This window comes from Arachis stenosperma, chromosome 9 (assembly GCF_014773155.1).
Source record: "Arachis stenosperma cultivar V10309 chromosome 9, arast.V10309.gnm1.PFL2, whole genome shotgun sequence".
NCBI lineage: Eukaryota > Viridiplantae > Streptophyta > Magnoliopsida > Fabales > Fabaceae > Arachis > Arachis stenosperma.
In genome coordinates, this window is record NC_080385.1 from 41,776,445 (window position 1) to 41,797,957 (window position 21,513).

A 21,513-nucleotide genomic window follows, 5' to 3' on the forward strand; every position below is an offset into this window, starting at 1 on the left:
AGAGTTAAATAGTAATTGGAAATTGTTGGCTGGCTCTCTAGTCACTAACGCTAATCCTTCCCGAGGGAGAGGATTATGACTTGTGAATTGGGGTTAGCTTAACTACTTGACTTTCCTTCATTCGTTGAGGGTTAACTAAGTAGAAACAACAACCTATCATTATTTATCTTGGGAAATCCAACAAGGATAGAACTTCCAATTAATCTTCTCCAAACTCCAAATTTTTGAGAAACCCCCTAATCAATAATTCGCACTCTCTTAGCAACTTGTTGGGAGATGAGCTGGGAACTCTACTCCCCGTATTTATTTCTAAATTTTGTGACAACCCCTTTTAAATTGATACACGGAATTCTTATCGATTAAAAATTGTACTTGCAACGTTAATTTCTTTTTTAAATTCTTAATAGGTAATTTTTCGTACGTCAATTTTTGGCGCCGTTGCCGGGGAGTTGCAACAGTGTGCTAAGTTATTGATTAGTGTAAATATTTTAATATTTACATATTTGCATATTCTATTTTATATTTTTATATTTTTATTACCATGAGCTGTATGTTTCTCTCATTGAATGACGCGTTCACTACCTGATCTGAGCTTAGCCGCGTTTGATCCGAAAATTGAAAGAACTCTTTCCCGTATAAGGCGAGCTCGGTGTCGGTTAGCCTCTGAGGGTGGTGATGTGGGTACTACCAATTCACCAGTCTTATTTGAGGACGAATCTGAAGCGTCATTTAAGGGAGAAACAAGCTCCTCTTCTACTGACTCTGTTGATTTACGCACAGATAATATGGCAGCGCCCAGGAGGGTAACTCTCCAGGAAGCAGGAGCATGTCATCCAAATCTGGGCACAGATGTTGAACTGAAGACTGCGCTAATCAATCTACTGCCAAGGTTTCATGGCTTGCCTACTCAAGAGCCTCTCAAGCACCTCAGAGATTTTTAGACAGCCTGTTCTACTGTTAGGGGTCATGGTGCAGACGAGACTTCTATTCTGCTAACTGCCTTCCCATTTTCTCTTGAGGAAAAGGCGAGGGAGTGGTACTACACTCAACCTGAAGCAGTTGTTACTAACTGGGATACACTCAGGAGAGAATTCTTAGAAAAATATTTTCCAGCTGAAGTTACTGATAGACTGAGGAAAGAAATTTCCTGCATTATTCAAGGCGAATCAAAGACTCTGTATGAGTATTGGGAGCGCTTCAGAAATCTCCTAGACGCTTGTCCCCACCACATAATTGACAAGTTGGTGTTGATCAGCTACTTCACACAGGGCATGAAGTCTCAAGACAAGACTACATTAGATGGTGTGAGTAATGGTTCTCTGAAAAAGTACAAGACTGCGAATGAAGCGTGGCAACTGATCACCGATCTAGCTGAGTCCACTCGGAATGCTAGGCACAGAAAAAACCATCCCAAGGTTGTTGTAGAGGTTTCCTCTAGCAGTGAGAATACTGCTCTCACACAGACACTATATAAGATAACCAACTTACTGAAGCAGATACAGCTGAATCAACAACAACCTTAGCCTCCTCCACAACAACAGTATCAACAGTTAGCCCCTCAGAGAGTCTGCGGAATATGTGCATGCAATACTCATTACACTGATGAATGTATGTAACTCCAACAAGAAGACATCACCGTGGCAGCTACCCATAACTTCTATGACCGCCCTAATCAAGGCTACTATTAGCAAGGTGGTAATTACAACCAAGGTGGGAACTACAATCAAGGTTGGCAAGACAACTCCAACCAAGGAAGGAGGGACAACTACAACCAAGGAGGCAGAGATAATAGTGGTAATCAGAGGTGGAACAACAACAATAATCAGCAGAACCAAAACCAGCCTTGCCGAGTACCTCACCAAAGGCAAGCCCAAGGATCTCAAAACAACCAATAGCAGGTCCCTCAAGTCACTTACCCATCTTCCTCTCCCAATGACGAGTTGTTTCACTCTCTTTCACAAAGACAAACGACCATGGAAAGCACACTTACTGGTCTAACCTCTGCTATACAAGCTCTCGTCTCCTAGATTGGATCATTGAATACCTCCAACAATCAGCCTGCAAGCTCAAATACACTTCTTTCTCAACCTTTACCCAAAACTAAAGGAGGAATCAATGCCATTACTTTGAGGTTCGGGACTACACTGCCAGAGAGGAGTCATGAGGAGCCGAGCTCAAAAGCAAACATCCCAATTGAAGACTTGTTGAGGTAGAGGACGTTGAAGAAGAGGATGCAGTACAAGGAGCAGTTGAAGAAGAAGCATCCCCACCAAGGAATGAAGCACCAAGAGGCGCAGACACTACAGGTGGCGCCATTCCTATTCCATTTCCACATCTTGCTAGGAAGCCCAGAAAGTAGATGGAGCTAGACCCCAAAATAGTAGAAATATTCAAAAAGGTTGAGGTAACAATTCCCCTTTTTGATGTCATTCAGCAAGTACCTAAATACGCTAAGTTTCTAAAAGATTTGTGCCTGCATAAAGATAAAATAAATGAATTCGAAACTATTCCTCTAGGTAGTTCTATTTCTGATTTAATGGGTGCCATACCGGAAAAATGTGGGGATCTAGGTCCATGCATGGTTACTTGTATTATTGATGGTGTACAATTTTTTGACTGCATGTGTGATTTAGGCGCATGTGTGAGTATTATGCCATTATATGTATATGATGCCTTGAGGCTCCCTCCCTTAAAAAGGTCGGCAGCACGTTTTGTTTTGGCAGATAAGAGCATTATCTCAGTGGCTGGAATTACTGAGGACGTACCAGTGAGCATTAAGGGGCTAATATTTCCTATTGACTTCTACATTTTGGAGATGCCCCCTAATGAATCAGGAAGACCATCATCCATCCTGCTTGGAAGGCCATTTCTGAAGACTTCAAGGTTCAAATTAGACGCCTTCTCAGGAACTTATTCTTTTGAGATAGATGGCAGTACAGTGAGCTTTAACCTGGATGAAGCTATGAAGTACTCACCGAAAGATCACTCCATCTTCCAGTGTGACATTATTAATGAGACTGTGGCTGAAGTTCACCAAGAAGAGGTAGAAGAGATGCTTATGGAGCAAGAGGCAAGTGTGGGGACACCCCCTGAGCTTACTGAAGATAACTTGCCACCACAAATGGCTCTAGATGATCAAGAACCTAGCCATGAACAGAAAATGGAGTTGAAGCCCCTTCCACCCCACCTTAAGTATGCTTACCTTGAGGATAATTAGAAGCTCCCAGTTATCATGGCAAGGGAACTCACTTCCCAACAAGAGGAGCAGCTGCTTAGTGTGCTAAGAAGACACAAGAAGGCCATTGGGTGGAGATTGGCAGATATAGTAGGCATCAGCCCTCAAGTCTGTGAGCATCGGATATTTTTAGAAGAGGGAACAAGGCCTATTCGTCAACCTCAACGGCGACTGAACCCCACCATCTTAGAGGTTGTCAAGAAGGAAATGACCAGACTGTTGGAGGCTGACATCATCTATCCAATCTCGGATAGTGAATGGGTCAGCCCAATACAGGTGGTTCCAAAGAAATCTAGAGTCACAATAGTGAAGAATGAGCATTGAGAGCTCATTGCAACTAGAGTGCAGAACGCCTAGAGGGTATGCATTGATTACAGGCATCTCAACCAAGCTACCCGCAAGGATCACTACCCCCTGCCCTTTATCGATCAGATGCTTGATCGCCTGTCAGGTAAATCACACTACTGTTTTCTAGATGGTTACACTGACTATTTTCATATTCATATAGCTCCTGAAGATCAGGAGAAAACTACTTTTACATGTCCCTTTGGAACGTATGCGTATAAGAGAATGCCTTTTGGCTTATGTAATGCACAGGCAACTTTCCAAAGATGCATGATGAGTATTTTCTCAGATCTTCTAGAGAACTGTATGGAAGTTTTCAGGGATGACTTTAGTGTGTATGGTGATTCTTTTAGCCTTTGCTTGGATAGTTTAGCTAGAGTATTAGACAGGTGTGTTAGTTCAAATCTTGTATTAAATTTTGAAAAATGTCATTTTATGGTCCAACAAGGTATTGTTCTAGGACATATTGTTTCTAATACTGGTATTTCAGTTGATCCAGCAAAGGTAGACGTTATTTCTGGTTTACTTTACCCCTCCTCCGTGAGGGAAGTCCGTTCATTTCTCGGTCACACAGGTTTCTACTGGCGATTTATCAAGGACTTCAGTAAGGTAGCCCTACCTTTATCCCGACTGTTACAGAAGGATGTTGAGTTCGAGCTGAATGCGGACTGCAAGGAGGCGTTTGATGAGCTGAAGACCGCCTTAACTCAATCCCCTATTGTGAGAGGGTCTGAATGGAGTCAACCATTTGAGATAATGTGTGACGCCTCCAATTATGTAGTAGGAGCGGCGCTGGCTCAACACGATGGTAAGGACCCTTTTATTATTGCCTATGCATCTAAGACCTTAGACGCAGCTCAGTCTAATTATACTACCACTGAAAAAGAGCTTCTGGCTATTGTTTTTGCTTTGGATAAATTTCGAGCCTACTTACTTGGTACTAAGGTGGTAGTGTACTCAGACCATGTAGCTCTAAAATTTTTATTAGCTAAAAAAGAGTCCAAACCAAGGCTTATATGCTGGATATTGTTGCTGCAAGAATTTGATTTAGAAATTAAGGATAGGAGTGGTCCACAGAATTTAGTGGTAGACCACTTGAGCCGCCTAGAGCACATTAAGGATGGCTCCACTCCTATCAATGATGCTTTTCCATTTGATAGCTTGCACGCAATATCTGAAGTAGTTCCTTGGTACGCAGCTATAACTAATTACCTTGTCAGTCGTAACTTCCCTCCTGATTTTACTAAACGTCAAAAGGACAAGCTTAAAAGCGAGCCCAAATATTATATATGGGATGACCCATATTTATGGAGATGTGGTGCTGACCAGATAATTAGAAGGTGTGTGCCTCAATCAGAATTCTAGTCTATTTTAGAGGCCTGCCACTCTTCTGAGAATGGTGGACATTTTGGTCCTCAAAGAACAGCTAGAAAAATATTAGACTGTGGATTCTGGTGGCCCACATTGTTTAAGGATGCTACTGCTTTTTGTGAATCTTGTTCACCTTGCCAGAGGTTTGGAACTATATCCAAGAGGGATGAGATGTCCCAACAACCTGTGTTGTTCTGTGAAATTTTTTATGTCTGGGGCATTGACTTCATGGGTCTATTTCCAAACTCTCATGGTTTCTTATATGTATTGTTAGCTGGTGCACGAAATTGTGATCACTAATTTTCACAACTCAAATAATCCCTAGTAATGGCCCCAAATACTTGGTGCTCAATACCATGGCATAAACACAACTTCGCACAACTAACCAGCAAGTGCACTGGGTCGTCCAAGTAATAAACCTTACGCGAGTAAGGGTCGATCCCACGGAGATTGTTGGTATGAAGCAAGCTATGGTCACCTTGTAAATCTCAGTCAGGCAGACTCAAATGGTTATGGATGATATATGAATAAAGCATAAAGATAAAGATAGAGATACTTATGTAATTCATTGGTAAGAACTTCAGATAAGCGAATGGAGATGCTTTGTCCCTTCTGTCTCTCTGCTTTCCTACTGTCTTCATCCAATCCTTCTTACTCCTTTCCATGGCAAGCTGTATGTAGGGTTTCACCGTTGTCAGTGGCTACCTCCCGTCCTCTCAGTGGAAATGTTCAACGCACCCTGTCACGGCACGGCTATCCAGCTGTCGGTTCTCGATCATGTCGGAATAGAATCCAGTGATTCTTTTGCGTCTGTCACTAACGCCCCACAATCGCGAGTTTGAAGCACGTCACAGTCACTCAATCATTGAATCCTACTCAGAATACCACAGACAAGGTTTAGACCTTCCGGATTCTCTTGAATGCCGCCATCAATTCTAGCTTATACCACGAAGACTCTGATCTCACGGAATGGCTGGCTCGGTTGTCAGGCGAGCGCTCGGTTGTCAGGCGAGCAACAACCATGCGTCGTGTATCAGGAATCCAAGAGATATACATTAGAGCCTTGTTTGCTTGTAGAACAGAAGTGGTTGTCAGTCACTTGTTCATAAGTGAGAATGATGATGAGCGTCACATAATCATCATATTCATCAAGTTCTTGAGTGCGAATGAATATCTTGGAATAAGAACAAGCTGAATTGAATAGAAGAACAATAGTAATTGCATTAATACTCGAGGTACAGCAGAGCTCCACACCTTGATCTATGGTGTGTAGAAACTCCACCGTTGAAAATACATAAGAACAAGGTTTAGGCATGGCCGTGAGGCCAGCCCCATGATCTAAGATAGCATAAGACTAAAGGTAGCTACCAAGATTCCAAGACGTCAAATACAATAGCAAAAGGTCCTACTTATAGGGAACTAGTAGCTTAAGAATTACAAAGATGAGTAAATGACATAAATATCCACTTCTGGGCCCACTTGGTGTGTGCTTGGACTGAGCATTGAAGCATTTTCGTGTAGAGACTCTTCTTGGAGTTAAACGCCAGCTTTTGTTCCAGTTTGGGCGTTTAACTCCCACTTTGGTGCCAGTTCCGGCGTTTAACGCTGGGAATTTTGAAGGTGACTTTGAACGCCGGTTTGGGCCATCAAATCTTGGGCAAAGTATGGACTATCATATATTGCTGAAAGCCCAGAATATCTACTTTCCAACCCCGTTGAGAGCGCGCCAATTGGGCTTCTGCAGCTCCAGAAAATCCACTTCGAGTGCAGGGAGGTCAGAATCCAACAGCATCTGCAGTCCATTTCAGTCTCTGAATCATATTTTTGCTCAGGTCCCTCAATTTCAGCCAGAAAATATCTGAAATCACAGAAAAACACACAAACTCATAGTAAAGTCCAGTAAAGTGAATTTTAACTAAAAACTAATAAAAATATACTAAAAACTAACTAAAATATACTAAAAACATACTAAAAACAATGCCAAAAAGCGTATAAATTATCCGCTCATCACAACACCAAACTTAAATTGTTGCTTGTCCCCAAGCAACTGAAAATCAAATAAGATAAAAAGAAGAGAATATGCAATGAACTCCAAAAACATCTATGAAGATCAGTATTAATTAGATGAGTGGGGCTTTAGCTTTTTGCCTCTGAACAGTTTTGGCATCTCACTTTATCCTTTGTAATCCAGAATGATTGGCTTCTTTAGGAACTCAGAATCCAGATAGTGTTATTAATTCTCCTAGTTAAGTATGATGATTCTTGAACACAGCTACTTTATGAGTCTTGGCCGTGGCCCAAAGCACTCTGTCTTCCAGTATTACCACCGGATACATACATGCCACAGACACATAATTGGGTGAACCTTTTCAGATTGTGACTCAGCTTTGCTAGAGTCCCCAATTAGAGGTGTCCAGGGTTCTTAAGCACACTCTTTTTGCCTTGGATCACACTTTTATTTCTTTCTTTTTCTCTTTTTCCCCTTTTTTTTCGTTTTTTTTTCTTTTTTTTTGTATTCACTGCTTTTTCTTGCTTCAAGAATCATTTTTATGATTTTTCAGATCCTCAGTAACATGTCTCCTTTTTCATCATTCTTTCAAGAGCCAACAACTTTAACATTCATGAACCACAAATTCAAAAGACATATGCACTGTTTAAGCATACATTCAGAAAACAAAAGTATTGCCACCACATCAAAATAATTAATCTGTTATAAAATCTGAAATTCATGCAATTTTTCTTTTTTTTTCAATTAAGAACATTTTTTTTTTCATAAGAAAGGTGATGGATTCATAGGACATTCATAACTTTAAGGCATAGACACTAAGACACTAATGATCATAAGACACAAACATGGATAAACATAAGCATAATTTTCGAAAAACAGAAAAATAAAGAACAAGGAGATTAAAGAACGGGTCCACCTTAGTGATGGCGGCTTGTTCTTCCTCTTGAAGATCTTATGGAGTCCTTGAGCTCCTCAATGTCTCTTCCTTGTCTTTGCTGCTCCTCTCTCATGATTCTTTGATCTTCTCTAATTTCATGGAGGAGAATGGAGTGTTCTTGGTGCTCCACCCTTAGTTGTCCCATGTTGGAACTCAATTCTCCTAGGGAGGTGTTCAGTTGCTCCCAATAGTTTTGTGGAGGAAAGTGCATCCCTTGAGGCATTTCAGGGATTTCATGATGAGAGGGGTCTCTTGTTTGCTCCATCCTCTTCTTAGTGATGGGCTTGAGGTCATGCCTTCTCAGTTGAACTAGCTTCCCTCTTGAATCTCTCTTCCATTAGGCGCCCTCTTCACAAATGACTGTGAGGACTTGGTCCAACCTTTGATCAAAGTTGACACTTCTAGTGTAAGGGTGTTCATCTCCTTGCATCATGGGCAAGTTGAATGCCAACCTTACATTTTCCGGACTAAAATCTAAGTATTTCCCCCGAACCATAGTAAGCCAATTCTTTGGGTCCGGGTTCACACTTTGATCATGGTTCTTGGTGATCCATGCATTGGCATAGAACTCTTGAACCATTAAGATTCCGACTTGTTGAATGGGGTTGGTAAGAACTTCCCAACCTCTTATTCGAATCTCATGTCGGATCTCTGGATATTCACTCTTTTTGAGTTTGAAAGGGACCTCGGGGATCACCTTCTTCAAGGCCACAACTTCATAGAAGTGGTCTTGATGCACCCTTGAGATGAATCTCTCCATCTCCCATGACTCGGAGGTGAAAGCTTTTGCCTTCCCTTTCCTCTTTCTAGAGGTTTCTCCGGCCTTGGATGCCATAAATGGTTATGGAAAAACAAAAAGCAATGCTTTTACCACACCAAACTTAAAAGGTTTGCTCGTCCTCGAGCAAAAGAAGAAAGAAAAGAGTAGAAGAAGAAGAAATAGAGGAGATGGAGATGGCTTTGTGGTTCGGCCAAAGGGGAAGAAGTGGTGTTTAGGTTGTGTGAAAATGAAGGAGTGAAGATGGGTTTATATAGGGGTGGAGAGAGGGGTACGGTTCAGTCATGTAAGGGTGGGTTTGGGAGGGAAAGTGGTTTGAATTTGAATGGTGAGGTAGGTGGGGTTTTATGAAGGATGGATGTGAGTGGTGAAGAGAAAGATGGGATTTGATAGGTGAAGGGTTTTTGGGGAAGAGGTGTTGAGGTGATTGGTGAATGGGTGAAGAACAAGAGAGAGGGTGGTGGGGTAGGTGGGGATCCTGTGGGGTCCATAGATCCTGAGGTGTCAAGGAAAATTCATCCCTGTACCAAGTGGCAAGCAAAATTGCTCTATGTGCCAATTATGGCGTTAAACGCCGGCCTGGTGCCCATTTCTGGCGTTTAACGCCAGCTTCTTGCCCTTTTCTGGCATTTAACGCCAGTCTGGTGCCCCTTTCTAGCGTTAAACGCCCAGAATGGTGCCAGACTGGGCGTTAAACGCCCAACTGCTACCTTTACTGGCGTTTAAACGCCAGCAAATTTTCCTCCAGGGTGTGCTATTTTTCTTTCTATTTTTCATTCTGTTTTTTGCTTTTTCAATTGATTTTGTGACTTCCCATGATCATCAACCTAAAGAAAACATAAAATAACAAAGGAAAATAGATAAAATATAACATTGGGTTGCCTCCCAACAAGCGCTTCTTTAATGTCAGTAGCTTGACAGTGGGCTCTCATGGAGCCTCACAGATTCTCAGAGCAATGTTGGAACCTCCCAACACCAAACTTAGAGTTTGAATGTGGGGGTTTGATGAGCGGATAATTTGTACGCTTTTTGGCATTGTTTTTAGTGTGTTTTTAGTAGTTTGAGTTGAGTTTTTAGTATATTTTTATTAGTTTTTAGTTAAAATTCACTTTTCTAGACTTTACTATGAGTTTGTGAGTTTTTCTGTGATTTCAGGTATTTTCTGGCTGAAATTGAGGGACCTAAGCAAAAATCTGATTCAGAGACTGAAAAGGACTGTAGATGTTGTTGGATTCTGACCTCCCTGCACTCGAAGTAGATTTTCTGGAGCTACAGAAGCCCAATTGGCGCGCTTTCAACGGCGTTGGAAAGTAGACATCCTGGGCTTTCCAGCAATATATGATAGTCCATACTTTGCCCAAGATTTGATGGCCCAAACCGGTGTTCAAAGTCACCTACAGAATTTCCAGCGTTAAACGCCGGAACTGGCACCTAAATGGGACTTAAACGCCCAAACTGGCATAAAAGCTGGCGTTTAACTCCAAGAAGAGTCTCTACACGAAAATGCTTCATTGCTCAGCCCAAGCACACACCAAGTGGGCCCGGAAGTGGATTTTTATGTCATTTACTCATTCCTAGGCTACTAGTTCTCTATAAGTAGGACCTTTTACTATTGTATTAGGGGGGATCTATCACTCTTAGAATCTTTGTATCATGTTTTTATGATTGAACCCTCTTTGGGGAGGCTGGCCATTCGGCCATGCCTAGACCTTGTTCTTATGTATTTTCAACGGTGGAGTTTCTACACACCATAGATTAAGGTGTGGAGCTCTGCTGTACCTCGAGTATTAATGCAATTACTATTGTTCTTCTATTCAATTCCGCTTGTTCTTTGTCCAAGATATCACTTGTTCTTCAACTTGATGAATGTGATGATCCGTGACACTCATCATCATTCTCACTTATGAACAAAGTGACTGACAACCACTTCTGTTCTACAAGCAACAAGGCTCTAGTGTTTATCTCTTGGATTCTTTAACCGGAATCTTCGTGGTATAGGCGAGAACTGATGGCGGCATTCAAGAGAATCCAGAAGGTCTAACCTTGTCTGTGGTATTCTGAGTAGGATTCAATGATTGAATGACTGTAACGTGCTTCAAACTCCTAGCAGGCGGGGCGTTAGTGACAGACGCAAAAGAATCAATGGATTCTATTCCGGCCTGAACGAGAACCGACAGCTGATTAGCCATATGCTGTGACAGAGCATAGGAACGTTTTCACTGAGAGGATGGGAGGTAGCCACTGACAACGGTGAAACCCTTGCATAAGCTTGCCATGGAAAGGAGTAAGAAGGATTGGATGAAGACAGTAGGAAAGCAGAGAGACGGAAGGGAAGGCATCTTCATACGCTTATCTGAAGCTCTCACCAATGATATACATAAGTATCTCTATCTTTATCTTTATGCTTTATTCATCATCTATACCCATTTGAGTCTGCCTGACTAAGATTTACAAGGTGACCATAGCTTGCTTCATACCAACAATCTCCGTGGGATCGACCCTTACTCACGTAAGGTATTACTTGGACGACCCAGTGCACTTGCTGGTTAGTTGTGCAAAGTTGTGTAGTGATCACAATTTCGCGCTACCAAGTTTTTGGCGCCGTTGCCGGGGATTGTTTTGTGTATGGACAACTGACGGTTCATCTTGTTGCTTAGATTAGGTATTTATTTTTTTTCAGAGTTCTTAAGAACGAATTCTAGTGTTTCAAGGTGATGTTCTTATCATCACCAAAGCTGATTGATCCTCATCAATTTAGCTCTTGAATGCAACGTCCTGCTGAAGCTTGGCTAGCTATGTCTAATTCCTTTAGACTAGAGCTTTAGACTAACATTGCATGATTCCTGGAATTCTCATTAAGAATTTTGATATCTTTATTTCCTTTTCCATCTAAATTTTCGAAAAATCCAAAAAAATTACAAAATCATAAAAACCAAAAAATATTTCTTGTTTAAGTCTAGTGTCTCATTTTAAGTTTGGTGTCAATTGCATGTTTCTGTTCTTCTGGCATGTTTCAAATTCATGCATGTGTCTTCATTAGTCTTCAAGTTGTTCTTGATGATTTCATTGCTCTGATCTTTAAATTCTATTGACTTGAGTGTTTTGTGTTTCTCATATGCATTCTCATGTTGTTAGTGTCAGTAGTATACAAACTGCTAAGTTTGGTGTCTTGCATGCATTGTTATTTGATTTTAAGTGCATTCCTTATTATTAAAAAAATCCAAAAATATTTTTAATTTGTGTCTTTTCAAGTCAATAATACAGAGAATTGAAGATTCAGAACAGGCTGCAGAGGAATTATACAGAAAAAGCTGGGCGTTCAAAACGCCCAGTGAAGAAGGACAGACTGGCGTTTAAACGCCAGCCAGGGTACCTGGTTGGGCGTTTAACGCCCAAAAGGGTAGTGCATTGGGCGTTAAACGCCAGAATGTGCACCATTCTGGGCGTTTAACGCCAGGATGGCACAAGGGGGAGGATTTTGTTTTCAAAATCAATTTTTTTTCAAGTTTTCAAAGTTTTTCAAAATCAAATCTTTTTCAAATCATATCTTTTCAATCAAATGTTTTCAAAATCAATTTCTTTCCTTTTTCAAAGATACTTACTAACAATTAATGATTTGATTGAACATCTCAAGTTTGTTGCCTTTTCTGTTGAGAAAGGTTTAATGTTTGAATCATATCTTTTCTTGTTAGGCAAGTTATTAATTTTTAAAATCAAATCTTTTTAAATTGTTTTCAAAATCATATCTTTTCAATCATATCTTTTTAAAACCATAACTTTTCAATCATATCTTTTTAATCACATCTTTTTCAAAACTAGTTTTCAATCATATCTTTTTGATTTCTAATTTCAAAATCTTTTTCAAAAATTACTTGATCTCTTTCTCACTCTTGATTTTCGAAAATCAAATTAAAGTTTTTCAAAATGTTTTTTTTAAATCTTTTTAATTAATTTTCGAAAATTTTCTTCCCCTCTTCTCACATCCTTCTATTTATGGAGTACCACTCCCTCCCAATGCACAATTCGAACTCTATCTAATTAAGTTCGAATTCTCTACTTCTTCCTTCTATTTTTCTGTACCTCTGACACCTCAAGGAATCTCTATACTGTGACATAGAGGATTCCATATTTTCTTGTTCTCTTCTCTTTCTTATGAGCAGGAGCAAAGACAAAGGCATTCTTGTTGAAGCTGACCCTGAACCTGAAAGGACCTTGAAGTGAAAGCTAAGAGAAGCTAAGGCACAACTCTCTGTAGAGGACCTAACCGAATTCTTCAAAGAAGAAGAACACATGGCAGCCGAAAACAACAACAATGCCAACAATGCAAGGAAGGTGCTGGGTGACTTTACTGCACCTACTCCCGACTTCTATGGGAGAAGCATCTCTATCCCTGCCATTGGAGCAAACAACTTTGAGCTTAAGCCTCAATTAGTTTCTCTAATACAACAGAATTGCAAGTTCCATGGACTTCCATTGGAAGATCCTCATCAGTTCTTAGCTGAGTTCTTGCAAATCTGTGACACTGTCAAGACTAATGGGGTTGACCCTGAGGACTACAGACTTATGCTATTCCCTTTTGCTGTAAGAGACAGAGCTAGAACATGGTTGGACTCTCAACCTAAAGAAAGCCTGGACTCATGGGAAAAGCTAGTCAATGCCTTCTTGGCAAAGTTCTTTCCACCTCAAAAATTGAGTAAGCTTAGAGTGGAAGTCCAAACCTTCAGACAGAAGGATGGAGAATCCCTCTATGAAGCTTGGGAAAGATACAAACAATTGATCAGAAAATGTCCTTCTGACATGCTTTCTGAATGGAGCATCATAGGTATTTTCTATGATGGTCTCTTTGAACTATCCAAGATGTCTTTGGATAGCTCTGCTGGAGGATCTCTTCATCTGAAGAAGACGCCTACAGAAGCTCAAGAGCTAATTGAAATGGTTGCAAATAACCAATTCATGTACACTTCTAAAAGAAATCCTGTGAACAATGGGACAAGTCAGAAGAAAGGAGTTCTTGAGATTGATACTCTGAATGCCATTCTGGCTCAGAACAAGATATTGACTCAACAAGTCAATTTGATTTCTCAAAGTCTGTCTGGAATGCAAAATGCACCAAGCAGTACTAAGGATGCTTCATCTGAGGAAAAAGCCTATGATCCTGAGAACCCTTCAATGGAAGAAGTGAATTACCTAGGAGAACCCTATGGAAACACCTATAATTCTTCATGGAGAAATCACCCAAATTTCTCATGGAAGAATCAAGAGAGACCTCAACAAGGTTTCAACAACAACAATGGTGGAAGAAACAGGTTTAGCAATGGCAAGCCTTTTCCATCATCTTCTCAGCAACAGACAGAGAATGCTAAACAGAACCCCTCTGACTTAGCAACCATGGTCTCTGATCTAATCAAAACCATTCAAAGTTTCATGAATGAAACAAGGTCCTCCATTAGGAATCTGGAGGCACAAGTGGGACAGCTGAGCAAGAAAGTTACTGAACTCCCTCCTAGTACTCTCCCAAGTAACACAGAAGAAAACCCAAAAGGAGAGTGCAAGGCCATAAGCATGGCCGAATTTGGAGAGGAAGGAGAGGAAGTGAACGCCACTGAGGAAGACCTCAGTGGGCGTGCACTGACCTCCAATGAATTCCCCAATGAGGAACCATGGGAATCTGAGGCTCAAAATGAGACCATAGAGATTCCATTGGACTTACTTCTGCCATTCATGAGCTCTGATGAGTATTCTTCCTCTGAAGAGGATGAGTATGTCACTGAAGAGCAAGTTGCTAAATACCTTGGAGCAATCATGAAGCTAAATGACAAGTTATTTGGAAATGAGACTTGGGAGGATGAACCCCCTTTGCTCACCAAAGAATTGGATGACTTGTCTAGGCAGAAATTACCTCAAAAGAGACAAGATCCTGGGAAGTTTTCAATACCTTGTACCATAGGCACCATGACCTTCAAGAAGGCTTTATATGACTTAGGGTCAAGTGTAAACCTCATGCCTCTCTCTGTAATGGAGAAGCTAGGGATCTTTGAGGTGCAAGCTGCAAGAATCTCACTAGAGATGGCAGACAACTCAAGAAAACAAGCCTATGGACTTGTAGAGGATGTTTTGGTAAAAGTTGAAGACCACTACATCCCTGCTGATTTCATAGTCCTAGAGACTGGGAAGTGCATGGATGAAACCATCATCCTTGGCAGACCCTTCTTAGCCACAGCTAAGGCTGTGATTGATGTTGATGGAGGTGAACTGATCATTCAAGTGAATGAAGAATCCTTTGTGTTTAAGGCTCAAGGATATCCCTCTGTCACCATGGAGAGGAAGCATGAAGAGCTTCTCTCAATTCTGAGTCAAACAGAGCCCCCACAGTCAAACTCTAAGTTTGGTGTTGGGAGGCCACAACCAAACTCTAAGTTTGGTGTTGAACCCCCACATTCAAACTCTAAGTTTGGTGTTGGGAGGTTCCAACATTGCTCTGAGCATCTGTGAGGCTCCATGAGAGCCCTCTGTCAAGCTACTGACATTAAAGAAGTGCTTGTTGGGAGGCAACCCAATGTTACATTTTATCTATTTTCTTTTGTTATTTTATGTTTTTTGTAGGTTGATGATCATGAGAAGTCACAAAATCAAGTGAAAAAGCAAAAACAGAATGAAAAACAGGAACAAAAACAGCACACCCTGGAGGAAGAACTTACTGGCGTTTAAACGCCAGTAAGGCTAGCAGGTGGGCGTTTAACGCCCAGTCTGGCACCATTCTGGGCGTTTAACGCCAGAAAGGGGCACCAGACTGGCGTTAAACGCCAGAAATAGGCACCAGCCCGGCGTTTAACGCCAGAAATGGCTCAAAACGTGATTTTGCATGCCATTTGGTGCAGGGATGACTTTTCCTTGACACCACAGGATCTGTGGACCCCACAGGATCCCCACCTACCCCACCACTCTCTCTCTTCTTCACCCATTCACCAATCACCTCAACACTTCTTCCCCAAAAACCCTTCACCTATCAAATCCCATCTTTCTCTTCACCACTCACATCCATCCTTCATAAAACCCCACCTACCTCACCCTTCAAATTCAAACCACTTTTCCTCCCAAACCCACCCATACATGACCGAACCATGAGCCCCTCCTCTCCTATATATACCCTTCTTCAACCTTTCATTTCCACCCACCCTACACCACACTTCTCCCCCTCTTTGGCCGAACACAAAGCCACTCCCTTCTTCCTCATTTCTTCTTCTTCTACTCTCTTCTTTCTTCTTTTGCTCGAGGACGAGCAAACCTTTTAAGTTTGGTGTGGTAAAAGCATTGCTTTTTGTTTTTCCATAATCACTTATGGCACCCAAGGCCGGAGAAACCTCTAGAAAGAGGAAAGGGAAGGCAAAAGCTTCCACCTCCGAGTCATGGGAGATGGAGAGATTCATCTCAAAGGTGCATCAAGACCACTTCTATGAAGTTGTGGCCTTGAAGAAGGTGATCCCCGAGGTCCCTTTTTCACTCAAAAAGAGTGAATATCCGGAGATCCGACATGAGATCCGAAGAAGAGGTTGGGAAGTTCTTACCAACCCCATTCAACAAGTCAGAATCTTGATGGTTCAAGAGTTCTATGCCAATGCATGGATCACCAAGAACCATGATCAAAGTGTGAACCCGGATCCAAAGAATTGGCTTACTATGGTTCGGGGGAAATACTTGGATTTTAGTCCGGAAAATGTAAGGTTAGCATTCAACTTGCCTATGATGCAAGGAGATGAACATCCTTACACTAGAAGGGTCAACTTTGATCAAAGGTTGGACCAAGTCCTCACAGTCATATGTGAAGAGGGCGCACAATGGAAGAGAGATTCAAGAGGGAAGCGGTTCAATTGAGAAGGCATGACCTCAAACCGTGGCTAGAGGATGGTTGGAGTTTATCCAACGCTCAATCATTCCCACTAGCAACCGGTCCGAAGTTACTCTAGACCGGGCCATCATGATCCATAGCATCATGATTGGAGAAGAAGTGGAAGTTCATGAGGTTATAGCCCAAGAACTCTATAAGGTGGCGGATAAGTCCTCTACCTTAGCAAGGTTAGCCTTTCCTCATCTCATTTGTCACCTCTGTTATTCAGTTGGAGTTGACATAGAGGGAGACGTCCTTATTGATGAGGACAAGCCCATCACCAAGAAAAGGATGGAGCAAACAAGAGACCCCTCTCATCATGAGATCCCTGAGATACCTCAAGGGATGCACTTTCCTCCACAAGACTATTGGGAGCAACTAAACACCTCCCTAGGAGAATTGAGTTCCAATATGGGACAACTAAGGGTGGAGCACCAAGAACATTCCATCCTCCTCCATGAAATTAAAGAAGATCAAAGAATCATGAGAGAGGAGCAACAAAGACAAGGAAGAGACATTGAGAAGCTCAAGCACTCCATAAGACCTTCAAGAGGAAGAACAAGCCGCCATCACTAAGGTGGACCCGTTCTTTAATCTCCTTGTTCTTTATTTTCTTGTTTTTCGAATTTTAGTGCTTATGTTTATCTATGTTTGTGTCTTATGATCATTAGTGTCTATGCCTTAAAGTTATGAATGTCCTATGAATCCATCACCTTTCTTGAATAAACAATGTTCTTAATTGAAAAAGATAAGAAGTGCATGAATTTTGAATTTTATAACAGTTTAATTATTTTGATGTGGTGGCAATACTTTTGTTCTCTGAATGTATGCTTAAACAGTGCATATGTCTTTTGAATTTGTGGTTCATGAATGTTGGCTCTTGAAAGAATGATGAAAAAGGAGACATGTTACTGAGGATCTGAAAAATCATAAAAATGATTCTTGAAGCAAGAAAAAGAAGTGAAAAAAAAAAAGAGAAGCAAGCGAAAAAAAAAATGAAAAAAAAGGAAAAAAAAGAAAGAAATAAAGTTGTGATCCAAGGCAATAAGAGTGTACTTAAGAACCCTGGACACCTCTAATTGGGGACTCTAGCAAAGCTAAGTCACAATCTGAAAAGGTTCACCCAATTATGTGTCTGTGGCATGTATGTATCCGGTGGTAATACTGGAAGACAGAGTGCTTTGGGCCACGGCCAAGACTCATGAAGTAGCTGTGTTCAAGAATCATCATACTTAACTAGGAGAATCAATGACATTATCTGGATTCTGAGTTCCTAAAGAAGCCAATCATTCTGAATTTCAAAGGATAGAGTGAGATGCCAAAACTGTTCAGAGGCAAAAAGCTAAAAGCCCCGCTCATCTAATTAATACTGATCTTCATAGATGTTTTTGGAGTTCATTGCATATTCTCTTCTTTTTATCTTATTTGATTTTCAGTTGCTTGAGGACAAGCAACAATTTAAGTTTGGTGTTGTGATGAGCGGATAATTTGTACGCTTTTTGGCATTGTTTTTAGTGTGTTTTTAGTAGTTTGAGTTGAGTTTTTAGTATATTTTTATTAGTTTTTAGTTAAAATTCACTTTTCTGGACTTTACTATGAGTTTGTGTATTTTTCTGTGATTTCAGGTATTTTCTGGCTGAAATTGAGGGACCTGAGCAAAAATCTGATTCAGAGACTGAAAAGGACTACAGATGCTGTTGGATTCTGACCTCCCTGCACTCGAAGTAGATTTTCTGGAGCTACAGAAGCCCAATTGGCTCGCGCTCAACGGCGTTGGAAAGTAGACATCCTGGGCTTTCCAGCAATATATGATAGTCCATACTTTGCCCAAGATTTGATGGCCCAAACCGGCGTTCAAAGTCACCTACAGAATTTCCAGCGTTAAACGCCGGAACTAGCACCTAAATGGGAGTTAAACGCCCAAACTGGCATAAAAGCTGGCGTTTAACTCCAAGAAGAGTCTCTACACGAAAATGCTTCATTGCTCAGCCCAAGCACACACCAAGTGGGCCCGGAAGTGGATTTTTATGTCATTTACTCATTCCTAGGCTACTAGTTCTCTATAAGTAGGACCTTTTACTATTGTATTAAAGAGATCTTTCAATCTTAGAATCTTTGTATCATGTTTTTATGATTGAACCCTCATTGGGAGGCTGGCCATTCGGCCATACCTAGACCTTGTTCTTATGTATTTTCAACGGTGGAGTTTCTACACACCATAGATTAAGGTGTGGAGCTTTGCTGTACCTCGAGTATTAATGCAATTACTATTGTTCTTCTATTCAATTCCGCTTGTTCTTTGTCCAAGATATCACTTGTTCTTCAACTTGATGAATGTGATGATCCGTGACACTCATCATCATTCTCACCTATGAACAAAGTGACTGACAACCACTCTGTTCTACAAGCAATCAAGGCTCTAGTGTTTATCTCTTGGATTCCTGATACACGATGCATGGTTGATCGCCTGACAAACGAGTGCTCGCCTGACAACCGAGCCAGCCATTCCGTGAGATCAGAGTCTTCGTGGTATAGGCGAGAACTGATGGCGGCATTCAAGAGAATCCGGAAGGTCTAACCTTGTCTGTGGTATTCTGAATAGGATTCAATGATTGAATGACTGTGACGTGCTTCAAACTCCTAGCAGGCGGGGCGTTAGTGACAGACGCAAAAGAATCGATGGATTCTATTCCGGCCTGACCGAGAACCGACAGCTGATTAGCCATATGCTGTGACAGAGCATAGGAACATTTTCACTGAGAGGATGGGAGGTAGCCATTGACAACGGTGAAACCCTTGCATAAGCTTCCCATGGAAAGGAGTAAGAAGGATTGGATGAAGACAGTAGGAAAGCAGAGAGACGGAAGGGAAGGCATCTTCATACGCTTATCTGAAGCTCTCACCAATGATATACATAAGTATCTCTATCTTTATCTTTATGCTTTATTCATCATCTATACCCATTTGAGTCTGCCTGACTAAGATTTACAAGGTGACCATAGCTTGCTTCATACCAACAATCTCCGTGGGATCGACCCTTACTCACGTAAGGTATTACTTGGACGACCCAGTGCACTTGCTGGTTAGTTGTGCAAAGTTGTGTAGTGATCACAATTTCGCGCTACCAGGGTTCAACACCAAACTTAGAGTTTGGTTGTGGCCTCCCAACACCAAACTTAGAGTTTGACTGTGGGGGCTCTGTTTGACTCTGTTTTGAGAGAAGCTCTTCATGCTTCCTCTCCATGGTGACAGAGGGATATCCTTGAGCCTTAAACACAAAGGATTCTTCATTCACTTGAATGATCAATTCTCCTCTGTCCACATCAATCACAGCTTTTGCTGTGGCTAGAAAGGGTCTGCCAAGGATGATGGATTCATCCATGCACTTCCCAGTCTCTAGGACTATGAAATCAGCAGGGATGTAACGGTCTTCAACCTTTACCAGAACATCCTCTACAAGTCCATAAGCTTGTTTCCTTGAGTTATCTGCCATCTCTAGTGAGATTCTTGCAGCTTGTACCTCAAAGATCCCTAGCTTCTCCATTACAGAGAGAGGCATGAGGTTTACACTTGACCCTAAGTCACACAGAGCCTTCTTGAAAGTCATGGTGCCTATGGCGCAAGGTATTGAGAATTTCCCAGGATCTTGTCTCTTTTGAGGTAGTCTCTGCCTAGACAAGTCTTCCAGTTCTTTGGTGAGCAAAGGAGGTTTGTTCTCCCAAGTCTCATTACCAAATAACTTGTCATTTAGCTTCATGATTGCTCCAAGGTGCCTGGCAACTTGCTCTTCAGTGACATACTCATCCTCTTCAGAGGAAGAGCACTCATCAGAGCTCATGAATGGCAGAAGTAAATCCAATGGAATCTCTATGGTCTCAGTGTGAGCCTCAGATTCCCATGGTTCCTCATTAGGGAACTCATTGGAGGCCAGTGGACGTCCATTGAGGTCTTCCTCAGTGGCGTTCACTGCCTCTCCTTCCTCTCCAAATTCGGCCATGTTGATGGCCTTGCACTCTCCTTTTGGATTTTCTTCTGTATTGCTTGGAAGAGTACTAGGAGGAAGTTCAGTAATTTTCTTGCTCAGCTGTCCCACTTGTGCCTCCAAATTTCTAATGGAGGACCTTGTTTCAGTCATGAAACTTTGAGTGGTTTTGATTAGATCAGAGACCATGGTTGCTAAGTCAGAGTGGTTCTGCTTAGAATTCTCTGTCTGTTGCTGAGAAGATGATGGAAAAGGCTTGCCATTGCTAAACCTGTTTCTTCCACCATTATTGTTGTTGAAACCTTGTTGAGGTCTCTGTTGATCCTTCCATGAGAAATTTGGATGATTTCTCCATGAAAAATTATAGGTGTTTCCATAGGGTTCTCCCATGTAATTCACCTCTTCCATTGAAGGGTTCTCAGGATCATAAACTTCTTCTTCAGATGAAGCATCCTTAGTACTGCCTGGTGCATTTTGCATTCCAGACAGACTTTGAGAAATCAAATTGACTTGCTGAGTCAATATTTTGTTCTGAGCCAGTATGGCATTCAGGGTATCAATCTCAAGAACTCCTTTCTTCTGATTTGCCCCATTGTTCACAGGATTCCTTTCAGAAGTGTACATGAATTGGTTATTTGCAACTATTTCAATTAGTTCCTGAGCTTCTGTAGGCGTCTTCTTCAGATGAAGAGATCCTCCAGCAGAGCTATCCAAAGACATCTTGGACAGTTCAGAGAGACCATCATAGAAAATACCTATGATGCTCCATTCAAAAAGCATGTCAGAGGGACACTTTCTGATCAATTGTTTGTATCTTTCCCAAGCTTCATAGAGGGATTCTCCTTCCTTCTGTCTGAAGGTTTGGACTTCCACTCTAAGCTTACTCAATTTTTGAGGTGGAAAGAACTTTGCCAAGAAGGCATTGACTAGCTTTTCCCAAGAGTTCATACTTTCTTTAGGTTGTGAGTCCAA

General features: G+C 41.5%; 1 protein-coding gene and 1 non-coding gene across 2 annotated transcripts; one reads left to right on the forward strand and one right to left on the reverse strand.

The window, feature by feature from the left end:
• The first annotated feature begins 2,536 nt into the window (after positions 1-2,536).
• On the forward strand, positions 2,537-3,217 carry LOC130949452 (uncharacterized). Its single transcript, XM_057878167.1, has one exon. It carries the CDS (start codon positions 2,537-2,539, stop codon positions 3,215-3,217), a length of 681 nt encoding a protein of 226 aa, XP_057734150.1.
• Positions 3,218-13,369: 10,152 nt separating this feature from the next.
• LOC130953822 (small nucleolar RNA R71) lies at positions 13,370-13,477 on the reverse strand. Its single transcript, XR_009075983.1, has one exon. It is a non-coding gene; the product is annotated as a small nucleolar RNA R71 (small nucleolar RNA).
• Between the last annotated feature and the right edge of the window lie 8,036 nt (positions 13,478-21,513).

Excerpts from the sequence above, each read along its gene's own strand:
- LOC130949452 (XM_057878167.1), top strand. The coding sequence starts at position 2,537 with ATGGGTGCCATACCGGAAAAATGTGGGGATCTAGGTCCATGCATGGTT.